Source organism: Schistocerca gregaria, chromosome 11 (assembly GCF_023897955.1).
Source record: "Schistocerca gregaria isolate iqSchGreg1 chromosome 11, iqSchGreg1.2, whole genome shotgun sequence".
NCBI lineage: Eukaryota > Metazoa > Arthropoda > Insecta > Orthoptera > Acrididae > Schistocerca > Schistocerca gregaria.
This window is the reverse complement of record NC_064930.1, coordinates 81,997,882-82,019,462: the sequence shown is the minus strand read 5'-3', so window position 1 is coordinate 82,019,462 and position 21,581 is coordinate 81,997,882. Positions and strand designations below refer to the sequence as shown.

The window sequence follows — 21,581 nt, the reverse complement described above, 5'->3', positions numbered from 1 at the left end:
CTACGCGTCGAAGCATGGAATGTCAGATCCCTTAATAGGGCAGGTAGGTTAGAAAATTTAAAAAGGGAAATGGATAGGTTAAAGTTAGATATAGTGGGAATTAGTGAAGTTCGGTGGCAGGAGGAACAAGACTTTTGGTCAGGCGAATACAGGGTTATAAATACAAAATCGAATAGGGGTAATGCAGGAGTAGGTTTAATAATGAATAAAAAAAATAGGAGTGCAGATAAGCTACTACAAACAGCATAGTGAACGCATTATTGTGGCCAAGATAGACATGAAGCCAACACCTACTACAGTAGTACAAGTTTATATGCCGACTAGCTCTGCAGATGACGAAGAAATTGAAGAAATGTATAATGAAATAAAAGAAATTATTCACATAGTGAAGGGAGACGAAAATTTAATAATCATGGGTGACTGGAATTCGATAGTAGGAAAAGGGAGAGAAGGAAAGGTAGTAGGTGAATATGGATTGGGCGAAAGAAATGAAAGAGGAAGCCTCCTGGTAGAATTTTGCACAGAGCACAACTTAATTGTAGCTAACACTTGATTCAAGAATCATAAAAGAAGGTTGTATACATGAAAGAACACTGGAGATACTAAAAGGTATCAGATAGATTATATAATGGTAAGAGAGAGATTTAGGAACCAGGTTTTAAATTGTAGGTCATTTCCAGGGGCAGATGTGGACTCTGACCACAATCTATTGGTTATGAGCTGTAGATTAAAACTGAAGAAATTGCAAAAAGGTGGGAATTTAAGGAGATGGGACCTGGATAGACTGAAAGAAAAAGAGGTCGTACAGAGTTTCAAGGAGAGCATAACGGAACAATTGACAGGAATGGGGGAAAGAAATACAGTAGAAGAAGAATAGGTAGCTTTGAGGGATGTAGTAGTGAAGGCAGCAGAGGATACAGTAGGTAAAAAGACGAGGGCTGCTAGAAATCCTTGAGTAACAGAAGAAATATTGAACTTAATTGATGAAAGGAGAAATTTTAAAAATGCAGTAAATAAAGTAGGCAAAAAGGAATACAAACTTCTCAAAAATGAGATCGACTGAAGGTGCAAAAGCTAAGCAGGGATGGCTAGAGGACAAATGTAAGGATGTAGAGGCTTGTCTCACTAGGGGTAAGATAGATACTGTCTACAGAAAAATTAAAGAGACCTTTGGAGAGAAGAGAACCACGTGTATGAATATCAAGAGCTCAGATGGAAACCCAGTTCTCAGCAAAGAAGGGAAGGCAGAAAGGTGGAAGGAGTATACAGAGGGTCTATACAAGGGCTATGTACTTGAGGACTATATTATGGAAATGGAAGAGGATGTAGAAGAAGATGAAATGTGAGATACGATACTGCGTGACGAGTTTGACAGAGCACTGAAAGACCTGAGTCGAAACAAGGCCCCGGGAGTAGACAACATTCCATTGGAACTACTGACAGCCTTGGGAGAGCCAGTCCTGACAAAACTCTACCATCTGGTGAGCAAGATGTATGAGACAGGCGAAATACCCTCAGACTTCAAGAAGAAAGGCTATTTACAATTTGTACAGAAACCAAATGGCAGTTACAGTCGAGGGACACGAAAGGGAAGCACTGGCTGGGAAGGGAGTGAGACAGGGTTGTAGCCTCTCCCTGATGTTATTCAATCTGTATATTGAGCAAGCAGTGAAGGAGACAAAAAGAAAAATTCGGAAATTGGTATTAAAATCCATGGACAAGAAATAAAAACTTTGAGGTATGCCGATGACATTGTAATTCTGTCAGACACAGCATAGGACTTGGAAGAGCAGTTGAATGGAATGGACAGTGCCTTGAAAGGAGGGTATAAGATGAACATCAACAAAAGCAAAATGAGGATAATGGAATGTAGTTGAATTAAGTCGGGTTATGCTGAGGGAATTAGATTAGGAAATGAGACACTTAAAGTAGTAAAGGAGTTTTGCTATTTGGGGAGCAAAATAACTGATGATAGTCGAAGTAGAGAGGATATAAAATGTAGACTGGCAATGGCAAGGAAAGCGTTTCTGAAGAAGAGAAATTTGTTAACATCGCGTATAGATTTAAGGGTCAGGAAGTCGTTTCTGAAAGTATTTGTATGGAGTGTAGCCATGTATGGAAGTGAAATATGGACGATAAATAGTATGGACAAGAAGAAAATAGAAGCTTTTGAAATGTGGTGCTACAGAAGAGTGCTGAAGATTAGAGGGGTAGATTACATAACTAATGAGGAGGTATTGAATAGAACTGGGGAGAAGAGGAGGTTGTGGCACAACTTGATTAGAAGAAGGGATCAGTTGGTAGGACATGTTCTGAGACATAGAGGGATCACCAATTTGGTATTGGAGGGCAGCGTGGAGGGTAAAAATCGTAGAGGGAGACCAAGAGATGAATACACTAAGCAGATTCAGAAGGATGTATGTTGCAGTAGGTACTGGGAGATGAAGATGCTTGCACAGGATAGAGTAGCATGGAGAGCTGCATCAAACCAGTCTCAGGGCTGAAGACAACAACAACAACAACAACAACAACAACACGAAAATCCAACTGGCGAGACTGTTTGGGATGTTTGTCAATATGGCCAACTCTATGTTCTGAATTTTTTCCTACTTGTGAGAAGAGATGGTTACCAATAGGAACTTTTATGAATTGTGAATCACATGCAGTATTCTCTTCACGATAAGAATAATACGAATATAAACATTTTGCCATTTATTATTTTGTGTTTGGTGCTATTTCATTTAAATCCTGCATGCCTAATAAAATATGAAACTAGAGTGAGACAACAGCAAATGCGGAAGAATATACTTATCATGTCATGTTTATATTCGTATTATTCTTATGCCTAATAGTGACACAGTCAGAAATGAAGCATGGCAATTGACTAGATTTTAAATCTAAGATGACTAATTTCTGTGCACAATGTAAGGTACTAAAGAGGCATCTGCAAAGATTTTCAAACGGAGAAAAATTTTCCTTAAACTCTCGTTCGGAACATCTATCATACACAGTCTATTATTTGGTTCTTGTTGATCATTATCAAAGTAAGCAGCAGTGTAAGTAACAACAAATAGCAGTCTCTTGCCATTGTTTCACTAATGAGATGATTCCTCTCTTCTTCTTCTTCTTCTTTTTTTTTTAAAAAAAATTGTAAGCGGTGGTAGCGTGCACAAAGGCAAGCCATACCGTGAGCGGCGACAAGCCATAAATACTCATTATCAGAATGCGGCAAACAATGCATGACACAGTACAGTAATGCATTTTCAGCTTGAACTGATGTAAATACCTATAACAAAATGAACGGCACTTATCAGATCAAAGAAAAATAAGCAATCAATTCAAACCAGACAAAGCACGTGTAAAAGAAAGCGTACCCTTATAAATACGGACAGCGTGCCTGACGCATGGCAATGGCTACCTCTTAAAGCTTAACTGCTAAGCTTACGACTCAAACCAAACTGCTGTAGCTGTATCATCGTTCATTTGTCATAAATTGTGTCTCATATTACAATGGACCAACTTTGTTTCGATTTGGAGGTGCTGCCTAAAACTTTTCTCTCCCCTTGAATTTCGAGTCTCAAATTTCAGGTGTGGCTTAGATTCGAGTAAATACGATACGATACTGAAGAACTGTGAGCCTCCTAGGGGGCTGAAAAGTAGAGTTTTGAAGTGAACATCCACACCACAACGATCTCCTCATTCAGTACACAATGAAGAAGATTGCAGACTGACAACAATGTGAGTGATCTGGCAACGCTGTGCCGTGCTGCTTGTGTAAAACAGTTTGTTCATCCCTTCCAGAAGATCAGCTGGGGTTTCAATAGCCATCATCATGTGATTCTTGAGAGCACTATCAGTGAAGTTTTGTTTTTATTGTCTGTTATGGATAAGGGATACTGGAGTTTAGACCAACATTATGCCATCAGAATGAGGTTTTCATTCTGCAGCGGAGTGTGCGCTGATATGAAACTTCCTGGCAGATTAAAACTGTGTGCCCGACCGAGACTCAAACTCAGGACCTTTGCCTTTCGCAGGCAAGTGCTCTACCACCTGAGCTACCGAAGCACGACTCACGCCCGGTACTCACAGCTTTACTTCTGCTAGTATCTTGTCTCCTACCTTCCAAACTTTACAGAAGCTCTCCTGCGAACCATGCAGAACTAGCACTCCTGAAAGAAAGGATATTGCGGAGAGCTTCTGTAAAGTTTGGAAGGCAGGAGACAAGATACTGGCTGAAGTAAAGCTGTGAGTACCGGGCATGAGTCATGCTTCGGTAGCTCAGATGGTAGAGCACTCGCCCGCGAAAGGCAAAGGTCCCGAGTTCAGGACTCGGTCGGGCACACAGTTTTAATCTGCCAGGAAGTTTCATTATGCCATCAGTTTTCTGTCAAACTTGGGGTATCTGTAAGTGTGATCTTTGAACAGTTGAAACAGGCCTGCGGGAAGCATTCCTTATCAAGAGTGTAAGTCTTTTGCCAGCACAAATCGTTTTTGGAAGGCTGAGAACACACTGAAGATGAACCTGAGTCAGGGAGGTCTTCACATCAAAAAGTGATGAAAACGTTGAACGAGTGCATGCTTTTGTGAGATTAGACTGATGTTTAACAACAAGGATGACGGGTGACCTGTTCGACACTATCACTGCGAATCACATTTTGACACTGCAGACAAGTGGACAATGTATCTGACAACACATTGTCACAGTCACATCCATAATGGAATTTGTGCCTTGAAAAGGCAGTCTCCCCCTCCCCCAATCCAGCTGATTGAGTCATTGTGACTTTTTATATTCTTTTCCTGAAATTGAAAAATGTCTTAAAAGGACTCTGTAGAACACTCAAAAGGTTAAAGTCCCCACCAGTTGAAGCCTTTCAGCACTGATACCAAGACTAGGAACACCAACTCTGCCAGTGTATAGCTGCTGAAGGGAACAACTTTGAAGGAGACAATATTGTTGTTTGAAAAAAGTAAACACTTCGGTAGACAAAAAATCAGTCACATTACTTTTCTCACACACCTTGTACACAGGGGACAATGAATATGTCATGACAACTTGAATCGGTATTGCAATGAAGGTGATCATGTAACTGAAGTGGTGGAACACAAAAATTGAATGGTAACCCTTCAAATTTCTTTACTAAAGAAATTAAAGACAAAAATTTTTTGGTACAAATCATTCTATTTTTTCAAAATATTCACCTTTAACATTTATACTGTTTTTCACAAGTTTAACTAATTTTGGGAAAATTTTACAATACCTTGTGCTACTGTAAATGATGATTTTGAAAAGACTCACTGCTTCTTGAGATGATGATGATTGCAGTCAGTGCATTTTTTTGTATGAAAGCATCATCAGTTCCTTTCACGGTGTACGATACGCCTCGAACCAATTGTAAACAGTATTTTTTGCAGGTGACCAATTGCCAAAGTAGAAAGAAGCGACAAAACAATAGTCACACACAATGACACAAGAAAGTACAACTCGCGCGTCTCTGGTCGCTCTGGAGGTCCTGGCCGGAAACAGTGGTCATGTGTGTGTGAGGTTCAAGTAACTGAAATCACTCAACAGAGGAAAGTCCACTGGACCTGAGGGGATGCCAATTCGATTCTACACAGAGTACACGAAAGAACTTACCCCCCCTTCTAACAGCCGTGTACCGCAAGTCTCTAGAGGAACAGAAGGTTCCAAATAATTGAAAAAGAGCACAGGTAGCCCCGTCTTCAAGAAGGGTCGTCAAGCAGATGCACAAAACTATAGACCTACATCTCTGACATCAATCTGTTGTAGAATTTTAGAACATGTTTTTTGCTCGTGTATCATGTCATTTCTCGAAACCAAGAATCTACTCTGTGGGAATCAACACGGATTCCAGAAACAGCGATCGTGTGAGGCCCAACTCGCTTTATTTGTTCGTGAGACCCAGAAAATGTTAGACACAGGCTCCCAGGTAGATGCCATTTTCCTCGACTTCCAGAAGGCGTTCGATACAGTTCCACACTGTCACCTGATAAAGAAAGAGCCTACGGAATATCAGACCAGCTGTGTGGCTGGATTGAAGAGCTTTTAGCAAACAGAACACAGCATGTTGTTCTCAATGGAGAGACGTCTACAGAGGTTAAAGTAATGACCTAGTAGATAGTGTCGGAAGTTCCATGAGGCTTTTCGCAGATGATGCTGTAGTATACAGAGAAGTTGCAGCATTAGAAAATTGCAGCGAAATGCAGGAAGATCTGCAGCGGATAGGCACTTGGTGCAGGAAGTGGCAACTGACCCTTAACATAGACAATTGTAATGTATTGCGAATACATAAAAAGAAGGATCCTTTATTGTACGATTATATGATAGCGGAACAAACACTGGTACCAGTTACTTCTGTAAAATATCTGGGAGTGTGCGTGCGGAGCGATTTGAAGTGGAATGATCATATAAAATTAATTGTTGGAAAGGCAGGTGCCAGGTTGAGCTTCATTGGGAAAGTCCTTAAAAAATGTAGTCCATCAACAAAGGAGGTGGCTTACAAAACACTCGTTCGACCTATACTTGAGTATTGCTCAACCACGTCGGGTTGACAGAGGAGATAGAGAAGATCCAAAGAAGAGCAGCGCGTTTCGTCACAGGGTTATTTGGTAAACGTGATAGTGTTGCAGAGATAATTAGCGAACTCGAGTGGCAGACTCTGCAAGAGAGGTGCTCTGCATTGCGGTGTAGCTTGCTGTCCAGATTTCGAGACGGTGCGTTTCTGGATGAGGTATCGAATATATTGCTTCCCTGTACTTATACCTCCCGAGGAGACCACGAATGTAAAATTAGAGAAATTCGAGCGCGCACAGAGGCTTTCCAGCAGTCGTTCTTCCCGTGAACTGTATGCGACTGGAACGGGAAAGGGAGGTAGTGACAGTGGCACGTAAAGTGCCCCCCGCCACACACCGTTGGGTGGCTTTCGGAGTAATAATGTAGATGTACTTGCCTATGACAATACGTGTCTTCTTTTCTGAAAAAGGCTTTGGCTGAAAGCTAAGTTTTCTTTTGAGCCTGCCTGTAATTCAACATGTCAAGCTTTCTGGTGAGTAGCCATCTATCCTTCATAATATTGTCAATATTACGATCTGGACTTCACGTCTCAAATATCATTATCGGGTGGTCATTTGCAAAAACTTAAAACATAACCTTTATATTGAGGAGAACTACTCACTCCTTGGATTTATAAGTGATGTAAGAAAATTGCATTTAGTAATATGAAGTGGTTCCATTTGATTGAGTTACTTAGGCAGCACAGTCTGTTCAAAATTACTTTAGGACTGATAGTTCGGAAGGAGCACGGATAGGAACAGAGCAGTTGCCACGTCCTGCCATAGGACACATGCACAAGCTTACACTCCATTCAACTCGCTACAACAGTTATTCAATGTATAAATATGGAACTATCATAAATTTGTTCTGTGACAGTTACACTATGTTTTGATTTTAATTTTATCTGCAGCTAAAAGAAATGCCGTGTGGCTAGGGCCTCATGTCAGGCAGACCGTTCACCTGGTGTAAGTCTTTTGAGTTGATGTGTGTCAATGGGGATATGATGATGATGAGACAACACAACACCCAGCCGGGAATTGAACTCGGGCTATTAGGATTAACATTCCGTCATTCTGACCACTCAGCTACAAATTAGTAAGACACTACAGTACTATCACCTATGTAGCGCTCACATCGGGATTTTGAGGATAAGATTGGAATAAAATTACAATTAACACAAGAGCCTTAGCTGTGCATTGATATACATCAACGGGGACAGTTGAAAATGTGTACCCTGACCGAGACTCAAACGTGGGATCTCCTGCTTACATGGCAAGACACCCTATCCCTCTGAGCCATCGAGGACACAGAGGATAATGTAACTGGAGGGACTTATCTCTGGCACGCCCCCTGTGAGACCCACATTCTCAACTTATTGTCCACATACTACATTCCTAGTGTTCTGCCCATTACACTCATTACGCAAAGCAGGCAATCTAACCGAGTCCCGTACGAGTTCGGGCAATGCGTGTGCATCTGCACAGGCGGAGGTCATTGGCTGGTTAGCCTTAACTATATGAAGATGGTATCTGTTCTTTTGGATATATTTTCTGATTTTCTCATCAGATGTCCAAAAAAGAGAAACGTTTCTTCCTGATTGTGCTCATTACTGGTTCAATTTTCTTGTATACTGTTTCATTTGAAGCTATTCTCCAATGCCCATTTACTTAATATTTTTTTTATTTTTGCATGTTCTAATTATTCTTCTTTCTACCTTAAATATTTTGTTAATTTATGCTGTACTGGTTGTTTCCAAGTTAGTTTTAGCTGCATAAGTTATTTATGGTTGTGTAACTGTTTTATAATGTTTTCATTTTGTATCTATGGAGAGGCTTTCTTTGGTGTATGTGTTTATGGTAATGTAATTTTCTCTGTTCAGTTTTGTTAATATTTTATTATGCCATGATGGTATCTTAATTAGATTGTAAGCTACAATTTCACCTAAATATTTAAATTTATCAACAATTTTGATTTCTTGTTCTCTTATTGAAATTTTGTTTACAAATGGTATGTCTGTCAGATAATCTGTTTTTTCAAATGATATTCTGAGGCTAATCATCTGTGCTACTTCTTGTAGTGATTTAACTTGCTCAGTTTCTTGAACATTGTTGGCTAGAAGAGGAAGTTTGTGAAGAAATCCCAAGCACTTCCAATTCTTATGTCCTTTCTTTAGGTTAGCCTTATAGCATTGTCTCATTATGTATTCCAGTGCGCAGTTGAACAGTAATGGTGATAGTCACCATGTCTTAAGCCTGTTTTTACAAGTAATGGTTCAGAAATTTCTCCACTAAAGTTTACTTTAATTTGGTAAGTTCTATTAATTTAATTCGTTTTGGATGAAATCCCAGACACCTAAAAGTTTTTAGTATTACAGTTCATGGAAACAGGCCTATGGTTTCTTAAATCTACACATGTTATGGCCAAAAGTTTGTTCCATTCCCTGTGGTATGCCATACCATATTTACTCGAATCTAAGACGCACTCGAATCTAAGTTGCACCTGAAAATTGAGACTCGAAATCGAGAAAAACAATTTCCTGAATCTAAGCCGCACCTGAATTGAGACTCTACATTCAAGGGGAGAGAAAAGTTTTAGGCCACACCTCCAAATCGAAACAAAGTTGGTCCATTGTAATATGAGACAATTTAGGTCGAGTGAATGACGATACAGCTGCAGTAGTTTGGTTCGAATCGTAAGCTTAGCAGTTAAGCTTTAACAGGTAGCCATTGCTATGCCTCAGGCGCTCTGTCCGTATTTATACGGGTACCCTTCTTTTTCCACGTGCTTCACCCGGTTTCAATTGATTGCTTATTTTTCTTTGATCTGATAAGTGCAGTTTTCTTTGCTGTAGGTGTTTACGTCACTCTTGGCTGAAAATGCATTACTGTACTGTGTCGTGCATTGTTCGTCTCATTCTGATAGTGCGTGTTTACGGCCTGTGGCCGCTCGCGGCATGGCTTGCTTTTGGGCGCGCTACCGCCGCTCACAATTTAAAACAAAGAGAGAGGAATCGTCTCATTAGCTAAACAATGGCAACAGATTGCTATTTTTTGTTACTTACACTGGTGCTTTCTTTGATAATGATCAACAATAACCAAATAATAGACTACGTATGATAGAAGATGTAGTGAACGAGAGTTTAGCGAAAAATTTTCTCCGTTTGAAAATCTTTGCAGGCACCTCTTTAGTACATTACATTCTGCACATAAATTAGTTATCTTAGATTTAAAAATCTAGTCAATTGCTGTGCTACATTTCTGACTGTATCGCTATTAGGAATAAGAATAATACGAATATAAACATGTCATGATATGTATATTTTTTTAAGTTTACCGTTGTCTCACTAGTTTCGTAGTTTATTAGGCAGACAGGATTTAAATGATATAGCAGCAAACACGAAAGAATACATGGCAAAATGTTTATATTCGTATTATTCTTATCGTGAAGAGAATACTCCATGTGATTCACAATTCATAAAAGTACCTATTAGCAACCATCTCTTCTCACAGGTAGGAAAAAAATTCAGAACGCTGAGTTGGCCATATTGACAAACATCCCGAACAGTCTTGCCAGTCGGATTTTCATAGTACATTGAAATGCTGCTACATTCGAAGATGAAAAATACGGAATTTATATTTACTTCGTTGGATAATGTATGAAAATGCAGTGGTCGAAACTCGGGGCAGAGAAAAAGCTCGTCTGACGCAGAGGTTTTGGCGACAGTATTTATCTTTGTGCCTGCAAAGCATGCCTGCGTAGCACCACAGTCTAACATAAGTGCTACAAATATTCAAGACAGAAGTTAGTTGTTGCGGCACCTACCAACATTTTTCAGAACTTCGACTTACTTTGTACTCTATTATAAGCCACAGGCGGTTTCATGGATTACAAAAACCGGAAAAAAGTGCGGCTTAGATTCGAGTAAATATGGTAATCAATTCTAAACTAATGATCTGCTCTGCTCAGCTTCCCCATTGTCCGAAACCTCCTTGGTATTCCCTTAACTCTTGTTCTAGTTGTTCCACGATTCTTCCATATAGCGTCTTGGGCAAAATCTTGTATGTGCAGTCTAGTAGGAATTCCCATGTAGTTGTCCAGATTGCTCTTACCTCCTTATTTAGTAGTGGTCGGATGATGGCTGTGGTCCAATGTTCAGGGAATTGTTCTGTTATCCAAATTTTTGTTAGAGCCTCGTGTATGCAGGTCTTGATTGCGTCACTTGAATATTTTCACATTTCAACAAAAACCTGATCTCCACATGCCTTATAATTTTTTCCTCACTTGAAGAGACTTTCTGCTTCTTGGGAAGGGGAGGGATCAAATTTGCTAAGTATGGTTTTAATTTGGGTGTATGTCAATCAGTAAGAGTCTTTTGGATTCTTCACAATTAAAAACTTTATTAAATGCTTTTGCCATGATTTCAGCATTTTCTTCATTACTGTTTGCCTTTCTTCCATCATCATCTTTCAGTGTTAGCATAGGGCGGCTCATACTGTAGTAGTTATTTCCCAAAGATTTTGTACTAGTTCCTGAAATTGGGTTTGTGGTAATTATCTTCTATAGAGTTTATTATGTCTTTATGGAATCCTCTCTCAATTCTCCTATATTTTGTGTGAATGTTTTGCTTTCATTTTTGAGGTTAGGACATTTTCTTCTGTTTTGCAGGTTTTAAACTTTAACAACACTTAGTGTCTTTCTTCATGGAGCCCGCCAAGCATGGCTTTTTTTTTTTTTTTTTTTTTTTTTTGAGAGTTCAAGGAAGCTAGATTCTCAAGTTGTTTCTTAATGTTTCTAGTTGTTCTAAATCATCAGTTACATTTTAAGTAAGTAGTGGCACTAACCTGTCTACTCCTCTTAATATTTTAACAGTGTGGATTTTCCTAAGAAAATTTTTGTCTACACAGGCTAGGTACCACTGCTACCACTCCCCATTCCCCCAGTCAGAGTGTTTTCTAGTTTTCAGTATATTTAGCTACCTCTTTAAGTATGTTGATTTGAATATAAAGTTGTGTTCTTTGTGGGGTTCTACAAGTATTTTACCATTCCTGCTTGTAAAGTTATGTAGACTCCATTTTCCAATTATATCTTATATTTCCTTTTCTCAGCTGGGCATTGAAGTCTCTTAAGAAGATTTGTACTTTTTGTTTGTTTTTGATTTGTTTATTCTGTTCACACTTTGAGAGAATCCCAAAATATGTTTTTGTTATAATTGTGCAGGTTTTATTCATTGTTTTAAATGGCAGAGTTGCAATACTTGGTGGTACTATTTGAAAATCAGACAGTGAATCTATTATTGTAATATTCGCTATAAAGACTGTTAAAAATTGCTCATAACTCTCTGGCCTGGTTTCCCGTTATAAATCCTACACCCTCAGGATTCAAATGGGTCCTCTATTGTGTTTCTCATTTCTTGGAGTCCTGCTGTTAAAATTTTGTTTCTTGAGTTTTCTAGTTTTAAGTAGTGAGTTTATGTTGTGTCCTGCTATATAATTTATTTGTTCACATTGAATCTTCTTTTGTGAGACTGTGTGCATTGGAGCAATTGAAAACACTCCAATTCATTGCTATCTTCTAATTGGCTGTAGCATTTAACTGGCTTTCTGGGCAGAATGCTATATTTTCCTGACAGACCCTTACATATTTGACTGTCAAAGGTAATGAACCTCAGCTGGAGCTAGCTCCAATTTACAACTACAGTTGTTACCTGCAGAGTAGTGTTTAGTCCACGAGAGCTATTTTATTTCACTCAAGCCTACCAGTAAGCTGATCACCACCTCCTACCTCCCGCCTGGAACACATTGTGTAGGAGTATCACCTCTCCTCCTGCTACGGCAACAAGGTGGGCTAGTATAACAAGATGAAATATTAAGTCTAATATAAACACACAGAAACAGAGTTTTTATCTTGGAAAATGAAAATCATCAATTTACCCCAGGAGCTTGAAAAGGAAATAAATGATCAGCGTGATTTAGTTCACAGTGAAATTGACGAACATTTTAAAGCTGTACGTACAAACTCGAGAACAGTACGCGAGGACATCCCTAATACAAAAGAAAGGTTTGAGATACTTGACCGAGATAGGGGATTTAAAAAAATGATTCCTCCTTCAGATTTACTTCTACCAGCAAGTCTAATTCCAATTAACAGGATTTGCAGAAAATCTGGGAGAAGCTAGGAAAAAGCGTAAAAGGAGCTACGGAAAAAGACTATGGTCTGCCAAAATAGTACAGGAAATCTGAAAGAATTGTTACAACAACTTCAATCAGGGATGGGTACGAACTTGGCAAACCAATTTCCAAAGTTTAAATCAGATGGAGAAGCAGAACATAAATATTTTTACTTGCTTTTTCAGGGCTTTTCTTAAGAACCGGGAAGACCAAAGAAAAATAGATTTGCACCACACAACAGATAACAATAACAACAAATAAAACAATAACTTCAACAATTTCGAAATAATCACTACAACCATAAAGATTAGATTAGTTTTTCGTTTCAAGGATCCGTGTTGAGGAGATCCTCGTGGATGTGGAACATGTCACTTATTTAGAGCTGTAGTAACAATACTAATAGTATGAATATATACAATACATCAATTGTTTCTACTAAAAAATTCATCAATGGAGTAGATAAAGTTGGCCACTAGTAAGTCTTTCAGGCTCCTTTTAAACTGATCTTCATTTGTAACTAAAGTTTTTATGTTTGCTGGCAAATTATTGAAGGTGAGTGTTCCTGAGTAGAGGACTCCTTTTTGAACTAAAGTAAGTGCTTTTAAGTCCTTGTGCAGATCATTTTTGTTCCTGGTATTGTATGTATGAACTGAACTGTTTGTTGGAAAAAGAAATATATTATTTAGGACAAATTTCATGAAGGAGTAAATATCCTGAGAGGCAGTATTTAGTATACCCAGTTCTTTGAAGAGGTTTCTACAAGACGTCAATGAATTTACTCCACAAATAATACATATTACACACTTTTGGACTCTGCAAACTTCTGTTTGACTTGAAGAGTTACCCCAAAATATTATACCATATGACATTATGGAATGAAAGTATGCAAGCTTTTTCACTATTATGTCGCCTATGTCTGCTAACACTTGAATTGCAATTAGACTTGTTAAAGCGTTTCTGCAGTTCTGTGGTGAGCTCCTCCCAACTGAATTTATCATCAAGTTGTAATCCCAGGAATTTAAGACTGTCAACCTCTTCTATCTGCTCTTCTTCATACTTTATGCATATGCTGGGTGGAAACCTCTTACAGGTTTTGTGAATTGCGGTTAAACAGAGAACGGACTCAAGGCGCTAACATATTAGACATTCTGGTGACAAACAGACCTGAGCTATTTGAAACAGTTAATGCAGAACACGGAATCAGCGATCATAAAGCGGTTACTGCATCGATGATTTCAGCCATAAATAGAAATATTAAAAAAGGTACGAAGATTTTTCTGTTTAGCAAAAGTGACAATAAGCAGATTACAGAGTACCTGACGGCTCAACACAAAAGTTTTGTGTCAAGGACAGATAGTGTTGAGGATCAGTGGACAAAGTTCAAAACCATCGTACAATATGCGTTAGATGAGTACGTGACGTGCCAAGCAAGATCGTAAGAGATGGAAAATAGCCACCGTGGTATAACAACCGATTTAGAAAACTGCTGCAGAAGCAAAGGGAACTTCACAGCAAACAAACATAGCCAAAGCCTTGCAGACAAACAAAAATTACGCAAAGCAAAATGTAGTGTGAGGAGGGCTATGCGAGAGGTGTTCAATGAATTCGAAAGTGAAGTTCTATGTACGGACTTGGCAGAAAATCCTAAGAAATTTTGGTCTTATGTGAAAGCGGTAGATGGATCAAAACAAAATGTCCAAACACTCTGTGACCAAAATGGTACTGAAACAGATGATGACAGACTAAAGGCCAAAATACTAAATGTCTTCTTCCAAAGCTGTTTCACAGAGGAAGACTGCACTGTAGTTCCTTCTCTAGATTGTCGCATAGATGACAAAATGGTAGATATTGAAATAGCCGACAGAGGGATAGAGAAACAATTAAAATGGCTCAAAACAGGAAAGGCCGCTGGACCTGATGGGATACCAGTTCGATTTTACACAGAGTACGCGAAGGAACTTGCCCCCCTTCTAGCAGCAGTGTGCCGTAGGTGTCTAGAAGAGCGTAGCGTTCCAAAGGATTGGAAAAGGGCACAGGTCATCCCCGTTTTCAAGAAGGGACGTCGAACAGATGTGCAGAACTATAGACCTATATCTCTAACGTCGATCAGTTGTAGAATTTTGGAACACGTATTATTATCAAGTATAATGACTTTTCTGGAGACTGGAAATCTAGTCTGTAGGAATCAGCATGGGTTTCGAAAAAGACGGTCGTGTGAAACCCAGCTCGCGCTATTCGTCCACGAGACTCAGAGGGCCATAGGCACGGGTTCACAGGTAGATGCCGTGTTTCTCGACTTCCGCAAGGCGTTCGATACAGTTCCCCAGTCATTTAATGAACAAAGTAAGAGCATATGTACTATCAGACCAATTGTGTGATTGGATTGAGGAGTTCCTAGATAACAGAACACAGCACGTCATTCTCAATGGAGAGAAGTCTTCCGAAGTAAGAGTGATTTCAGGTGTGCCGCAGCGGAGTGTCATAGGACCGTTGCTATTCACAATATACATAAATGACCTAGTGGATGACATCGGAAGTTCACTGAGGCTTTTGCGGATGATGCTGTGGTGTATCGAGAGGTTGCAACAATGGAAAATTGTACTGAAATGCAGGAGGATCTGCAGCGAATTGACGCATGGTGCAGGGAATGGCAATTGAATCTCAATGTAGACAAGTCTAATGTGCTGCGAATACATAGAAAGATAGATCCCTTATCATTTAGCTACAAAATAGCTGGTCAGCAACCGGATGCAGTTAATTCCATAAATTATCTGGGAGTAGGCATTAGAAGTGATTTAAAATGGAATTATCATATAAAGTTGATCGTCGGTAAAGCAGATGCCAGACTGAGATTCATTGGAAAAATCCTAAGGAAATGCAGTCCGAAAACAAAGGAAGTAGGTTACAGTACGCTTGTTCGCCCACTGTTTGAATACTGCTCAGCAGTGTGGGATCTGTACCAGATAGGGTTGATAGAAGAGATAGAGAAGATCCAACAGAGAGCAGCGCGCTTCATTACAGGATCATTTAGTAATCACGAAAGCATTACGGAGATGATAAACTCCAGTGGAAGACTCTGCAGGAGAGACACTCAATAGCTCAGTACCAGCTTTTGTTAAAGTTTCGAGAACATACCTTCACCGAAGAGTCAAGCAGTATATTGCTCCCTCCTACGTATATCTCGCGAAGAGACCATGAGGATAAAATCAGAGAGATTAGAGCCCACACAGAATCATACCAAGAATCCTCCTTTCCACGAACAATACGAGACTGGAATAGAAGGGAGAACCGATAGAGGTACTCAGGGTACCCTCCACCACCCACCATCAGGTGGCTTGCGGAATATGGATGTAGATGTAGATAGTGAGTCTTTTCGAAGTTTAATGTCAGTGAGTTGGCTTTAAACCATTTATTAATATTCATGAAAATATCATTGGCAGATCTTTCTAGAACTACACTCGACATACTACTATTTATTGCAATACTTGTGTCATCTGCAAACAAAACGAACTCTGCTTCTGGCAGTGTAACTGATGAGAGATCATTAATGTACACAAGAAAAAGCAATGGCGCTAAGATGGATCCCTTTGGGACACCTCATGTAATTTCTTCCCATTCTGATGATGACTGATGACTTAATTCACTAATCTGTTGCACTGACACCCTTTGTTTCCTGTTAGTGAGGTGTGACTTGAACCATTATGCAGCACTACCCGTGACACCATAGAATTCTAATTTATTTAAAAGGATGTTGTGGTTTACACGATCAAATGCCTTTGACAAATCACAGAAAATACCTGCTGCTTGTAACTTATTATTTACTGAATTAACTACATTTTCAATGTAGGTGTAAATAGCCTTTTCGATATCAGAACCCTTCAGAAATCCAAACTGTGTTCTTGATAATATGTTATTTGTGGTTAGACGGTTGAGAAGCTGCCTGTACATTACTTTTTCTAAAAATTTTGAGAATGCTGGCAAAAGTGAAATCGGTCTGTAGTTTGATGGCATCTCTTTATCCCTTTTCTTGGATAGAGGCTTAACATCTGCATATTTCAGCCAGTTACACAAGTAACTTAGAATCGTACTGAACTCAAAAATGAACACACAGTGACAGGCTGCCACAATGACGCAGGACAGCAGTCTGTCTTAAACTGCAGCACAATGCTAGTAGGAAGAGTTGTGCGGTGGCAGTGTGAAGGTTGGTAACTTCAAGTGTTTGCTGCGGCTATAGGTCTTGCGGGACTCAGGAAAATGGTCTGTGTCCCCTATGTCGACTTCTCCTCTAATACTTCCGCCTTAGCTTTCAATCCTGAAGTAATTTTTAACATATTAAGTTAGCAAATACCTATTTGTACATGTTCTGTAATGCTATACTGTAACAACAATAAAAACAACTGTGATTTTGAAAAGTGAATACTCAATTTGTATTCTTACCTGGGCAGGAGTTTCTGAAACGGCAGGCTTTGGAAATTTTTGCCCATCCTCAACATCAGCACACACTTCCACAGCGGCCTCAGCGTTGTCGTCCTTGAGCTCCGATGGGCTTTCCACCTACAAGATACCACAATAATACATCACTCACAGGATACGTAACAGGAACACCTATCACTGATCTTAAATCAGATGTAATCAAGGTATCACACAAGTATGACCTGAGTAACATTGTTGAAGTACTTCAACCACTCTGTGGGCCTTTTATACGTCACTAGCGAACCCGGAAATGCTTCGCAATTGCTAAACACACTATGTGATGGACAGTATCCCTACACCCCCAAAAACAAACTTTTTTTTCATATTAGGTGCATTGTGCTGCCACATACAGCCAGGTACTCCATATCAATGACCTCAGTAGTCATTAGACATTGTGAGATACGTAGAACGGGGCGCTTGGCGGGACTCACGGACTTCGAACGTGGTCAGGTGATTGGGTGTCGCTTGTGTCGTACATCTGTACGTGAGATTTTCACGCTCGTAAATATCCCTATGTCCACAGTTCCGATGCGATAGTGAAGCGGAAACGTGAAGGGACACGTTGTAGCATTACACGGGTAGTCATCTGAGTAGCCCACGAAATCTTTAAGCAATAGTCTTTTCGGGATGCCCATTAAAGTCAGATATACTTTCTGCCACGTAAGAGTAGGGGAGTCAAAATAGGTAGTAACGCGTGACATCAACTCAAGTCGAGATTATTTATTTATTTATTTATTTATTTTTTTTTTTTTTGTAGTGCAATCTTTGCAGAGCGATTGACACTGTATAACAATCAATATGTAATGAGGATTATTTTTTTTTTTTTTTGGTCACAGCAGATCACAATGCTGCATTATGCGTGATTTTTTTTCTTCGAAAAAGGTAATAACTTCCGAGTTGGTCACGTGCGCAGAAAAAATTGTAATCGAGTGCGGGTCCTCTTTGATTTTAAAGAATTGATCTAAAATTTATAATGCGTAATCCGGACCTGGTTTGGAAAACATTCTAGAGAGCCACGGCCAAAGTTTGTTATAAACAGATCGCGTGTGGACTTTGAAATAATGGCACGAAGTGTGAGATACGCGGTAGGCTATCGCACGTTATAGTCGCGTGAAGGATTAATTGATACTCCCCATAATTTCTTGACATTAACTTGGTAATAATTATTAAAGAATTACTGGAGGTTATAGTAATCGTTCTTGGTGCTTACAGTAAATGGGGTTTGATTTACTGTTTGAATACGGCATATTTACTGTTTGAATATGACATATATTAATCACGGAATAGTCAAACTAACTACTCTCTATGTGAATGACATTTGGAACGGATGAGTTTTATTTCAGCTCCTTGGGATCAATAAACTTCATCCAAAGTTGGAACTTTGGAAACTGTGTCACGTTCCTTCAATCTAATAGATCAATAAAAATTATAGTCTACACTACAATTTTCACCTTTTGAAAAAGAGAGCACTTACCTTCTTAGAGAAAAGTTTCAGCTTTAGTCATTAATCTCCCCAAAATGGAGATGAGGGTGACAGACATAGCACTATGTTATCGTGATCAACCACATGTGTGCCCCTTTCTCCCTCCCTTTTGTCGAAAACCCTGAGATATAGCCACGGCACGACGAAGGAAGAAGGAAGAGTGTTCGGACAGCAGAGGAGAAAAGAAAAAACGACAACGGAGCAAGAGAGAGAAAGAAGGGGAGGGGACATCACAACATACAGCACAAAAGCGTACAGGCCGACCTCATCCGCTGACTGACAGACTCCGCTGACAGTTGAAGAGGGTCGTAATGTATAATAGGCAGACACCTATCCAGACCGTCACACAAGAATTCCAAACTGCATCAGGATCCACTGCAAGTCCTATGACAGTTAGGTGGGAGGTGAGAAAACTTGGATTTCATTGACGAGTGGTTGCTCATAAGCCACACGTCACGCCGGTAAATGCATCGCTCAGTTACAAATGAAACCACTGCACACTAAATGGCTTCAAATGAGACCATCACCATAAACATAATTACTTTCCCTGATAGGGCACAAAACAGTTCCTTCCTGCTGGTAAACACAAAGGAACTTGGCAGCAAGAACATGTCCATCTGTTTCTATGTGGATTACTTTTTGTGCTGCAGCGTACACATTGCCTCGATGTGCCATGTACTGGCAGATGTTTCGATTCTGTTGTGTGTTTTTCCACTGGAACAAGTTTTACACTTTTTGGCACATAGTTCAGATGATGCGCTTGTGCGACCAGGACTGTCTTTGAAAACACTGGATCCTAAAAGGCCAGCTACAACACACTGCCGAAATTCCTTTAGTTTTTTCTTTTCATTCTGCGTGGTTAGTCGAAATAATATAAATGAATTTCCAATAGAAATATCAATCTTATACCAAAATAGTCTGAGCCACCAGCATCTAGATTTTCTGTTAATTACATAGAAACTATTCATCATGTCCGATTTATCCACACATCCCATGCATGAATTATAAGATTTAACTATCTGTGGGCAAAGTATTTTTGTAATTGTGCCATCCTTTTCTTTCTTGCCGACTTCTTTCAAAGTTACAAATGAGTCAATTGTTGATAGTAACGCGACAACACGTTTATCTTTCTATTTCATGAATGCAATCACATCAGAACGAACTGACCAGTCACTTTCTCTCAAAAAATTGTCAAAATATATGCGATATCCTTTGCCTTCTAAACCTTTACACAAATTTTTTACAATCCTCTCTCCCAAACATTTCTAAACTGCACAATCTGATTTCCCAGTATATACCTCAAAATTGCAATTATATCCCATTTTGTCAGCTCTGACCCATATCTTGTACCCTCTCTTGATGGGCTTTTGAGGCATATACTGTTTGAATTATATTCACCCTTTGAATTTCACCATGCATTCTTCAACAGACTGCTCCTTAGTTGGAGCATAACATTCTTTGAACCTTGTCAGTAATTGCTTTATTAGTGGTCGAATTTTATACAATTTGTCGTAACATTTATTCCCTTTTTGTAGCATAAGGGCATTGTCATTTACATGTATATGAGATAAAATCCAGCTGAATCTTTTCAATGGCATAAGTGAAGAAATGTACTGATCTCGAGTTCGTAATGTGATGACCAGCAATCACGATATGCACAAGGTTGTTTGATACCCATTAGAATATTTATAGCCAAAAACACCTTGAGTTCATCTTTTTCAAGAGTTCAGTAATTCTTACCTTTCTGGGTCACATAAAGATTAGTCTGGAATACTATGAATTCCAGCATATTGTCCCCAAAGAGAAAAAAAATCAACTGGCAGCGTACCTTTACCTCCAGTTTTCCTTTGATACCAACTTCCCCCCTAAAAATTTCGACAGAATGCATTTTACTGTCATCCCTTGCCCATGTAAAATTCACAGACCTTATTAGTGGCATGTTATCTTCAGAACTGAAACTGTGATGACTGTCATTTTCAGAACTATTATCACTTTCAGAAACAACACTAGATATCACTGGTCTTGGCACCAGTGAATCAAGATCACTGTCTTTAGCCAAAATATCACTTTCATTATCAATGGTACTGTCAATCTCAGAGTCCACATCCGAAGGAATTTCTTCTAAAAGACACGCCCGAACTTCCTCATCCGTTAATTTGCGAGAAAACATTTCGCGAAACTAAAATTAAAAAAAAAAAAAAGATAAGCTTCTAATACTACCCCTGCAGCCGCAGTGATTTCAAACGAAACCACCAGAGTAAATACGGAAACAGTACATGATTTTCATTATTGTTGCAATACATATAGCATGTACTTATGTAAGTATTATGAATTTATTCCATGTGTGAAACTTACATTTCAAAGACAAATTCAATCATCAATCAAGAAAAAGAGAACCAGCACACCACAAACAAAAATGGCACTTGTACTTGAATCGCTAACTGCTACCACGTGAGAAATATTGGCGTAGTTCAAATTTTGATCTACGTCCAGAAGCGTGGTTAAGAATATAGCCACTGTGCTCTTGCCACAAAATCAAATGAAACCACACCACCACAAAGGGTTAAAGACCACATTTACCAATCTAAAAATTACTTTCAAAGAAATTAAGAAATAAATACAAATAAATAACAAAATAATCCAAGAGGGAGGCCAATATTGACCAATGTGTGCGAATGTTCATTTACAAGGATATACATCTCCGTTTACATTTATACTCTGCAAATCACCATGAGGTGCATGGTGGAGGGTGTGTCCCATTGTACTGGTTATTATGGTTTTTTTCCTCTTCCATTCACATATGGAGCACAGGAAGAATGACAAGAGTGCCTCTGTGTATGCAGTAATTATTCTAATATTTTCTTCATGATTTCTATGTGAGCGATAC

General features: G+C 39.2%; 1 protein-coding gene across 1 annotated transcript in view; it reads right to left on the bottom strand.

Annotated features, from left to right (window-relative positions):
• LOC126295329 (uncharacterized) overlaps positions 1 to 21,581 on the bottom strand; it is an 84,284-nt gene that overhangs the window by 34,244 nt on the left and 28,459 nt on the right. Inside the window, exon 4 of the mRNA XM_049987796.1 lies at positions 17,176 to 17,292. Within this exon, the coding sequence (XP_049843753.1) occupies positions 17,176 to 17,292 (117 nt within the window). The remainder of the gene's footprint in view (positions 1 to 17,175; positions 17,293 to 21,581) is intronic.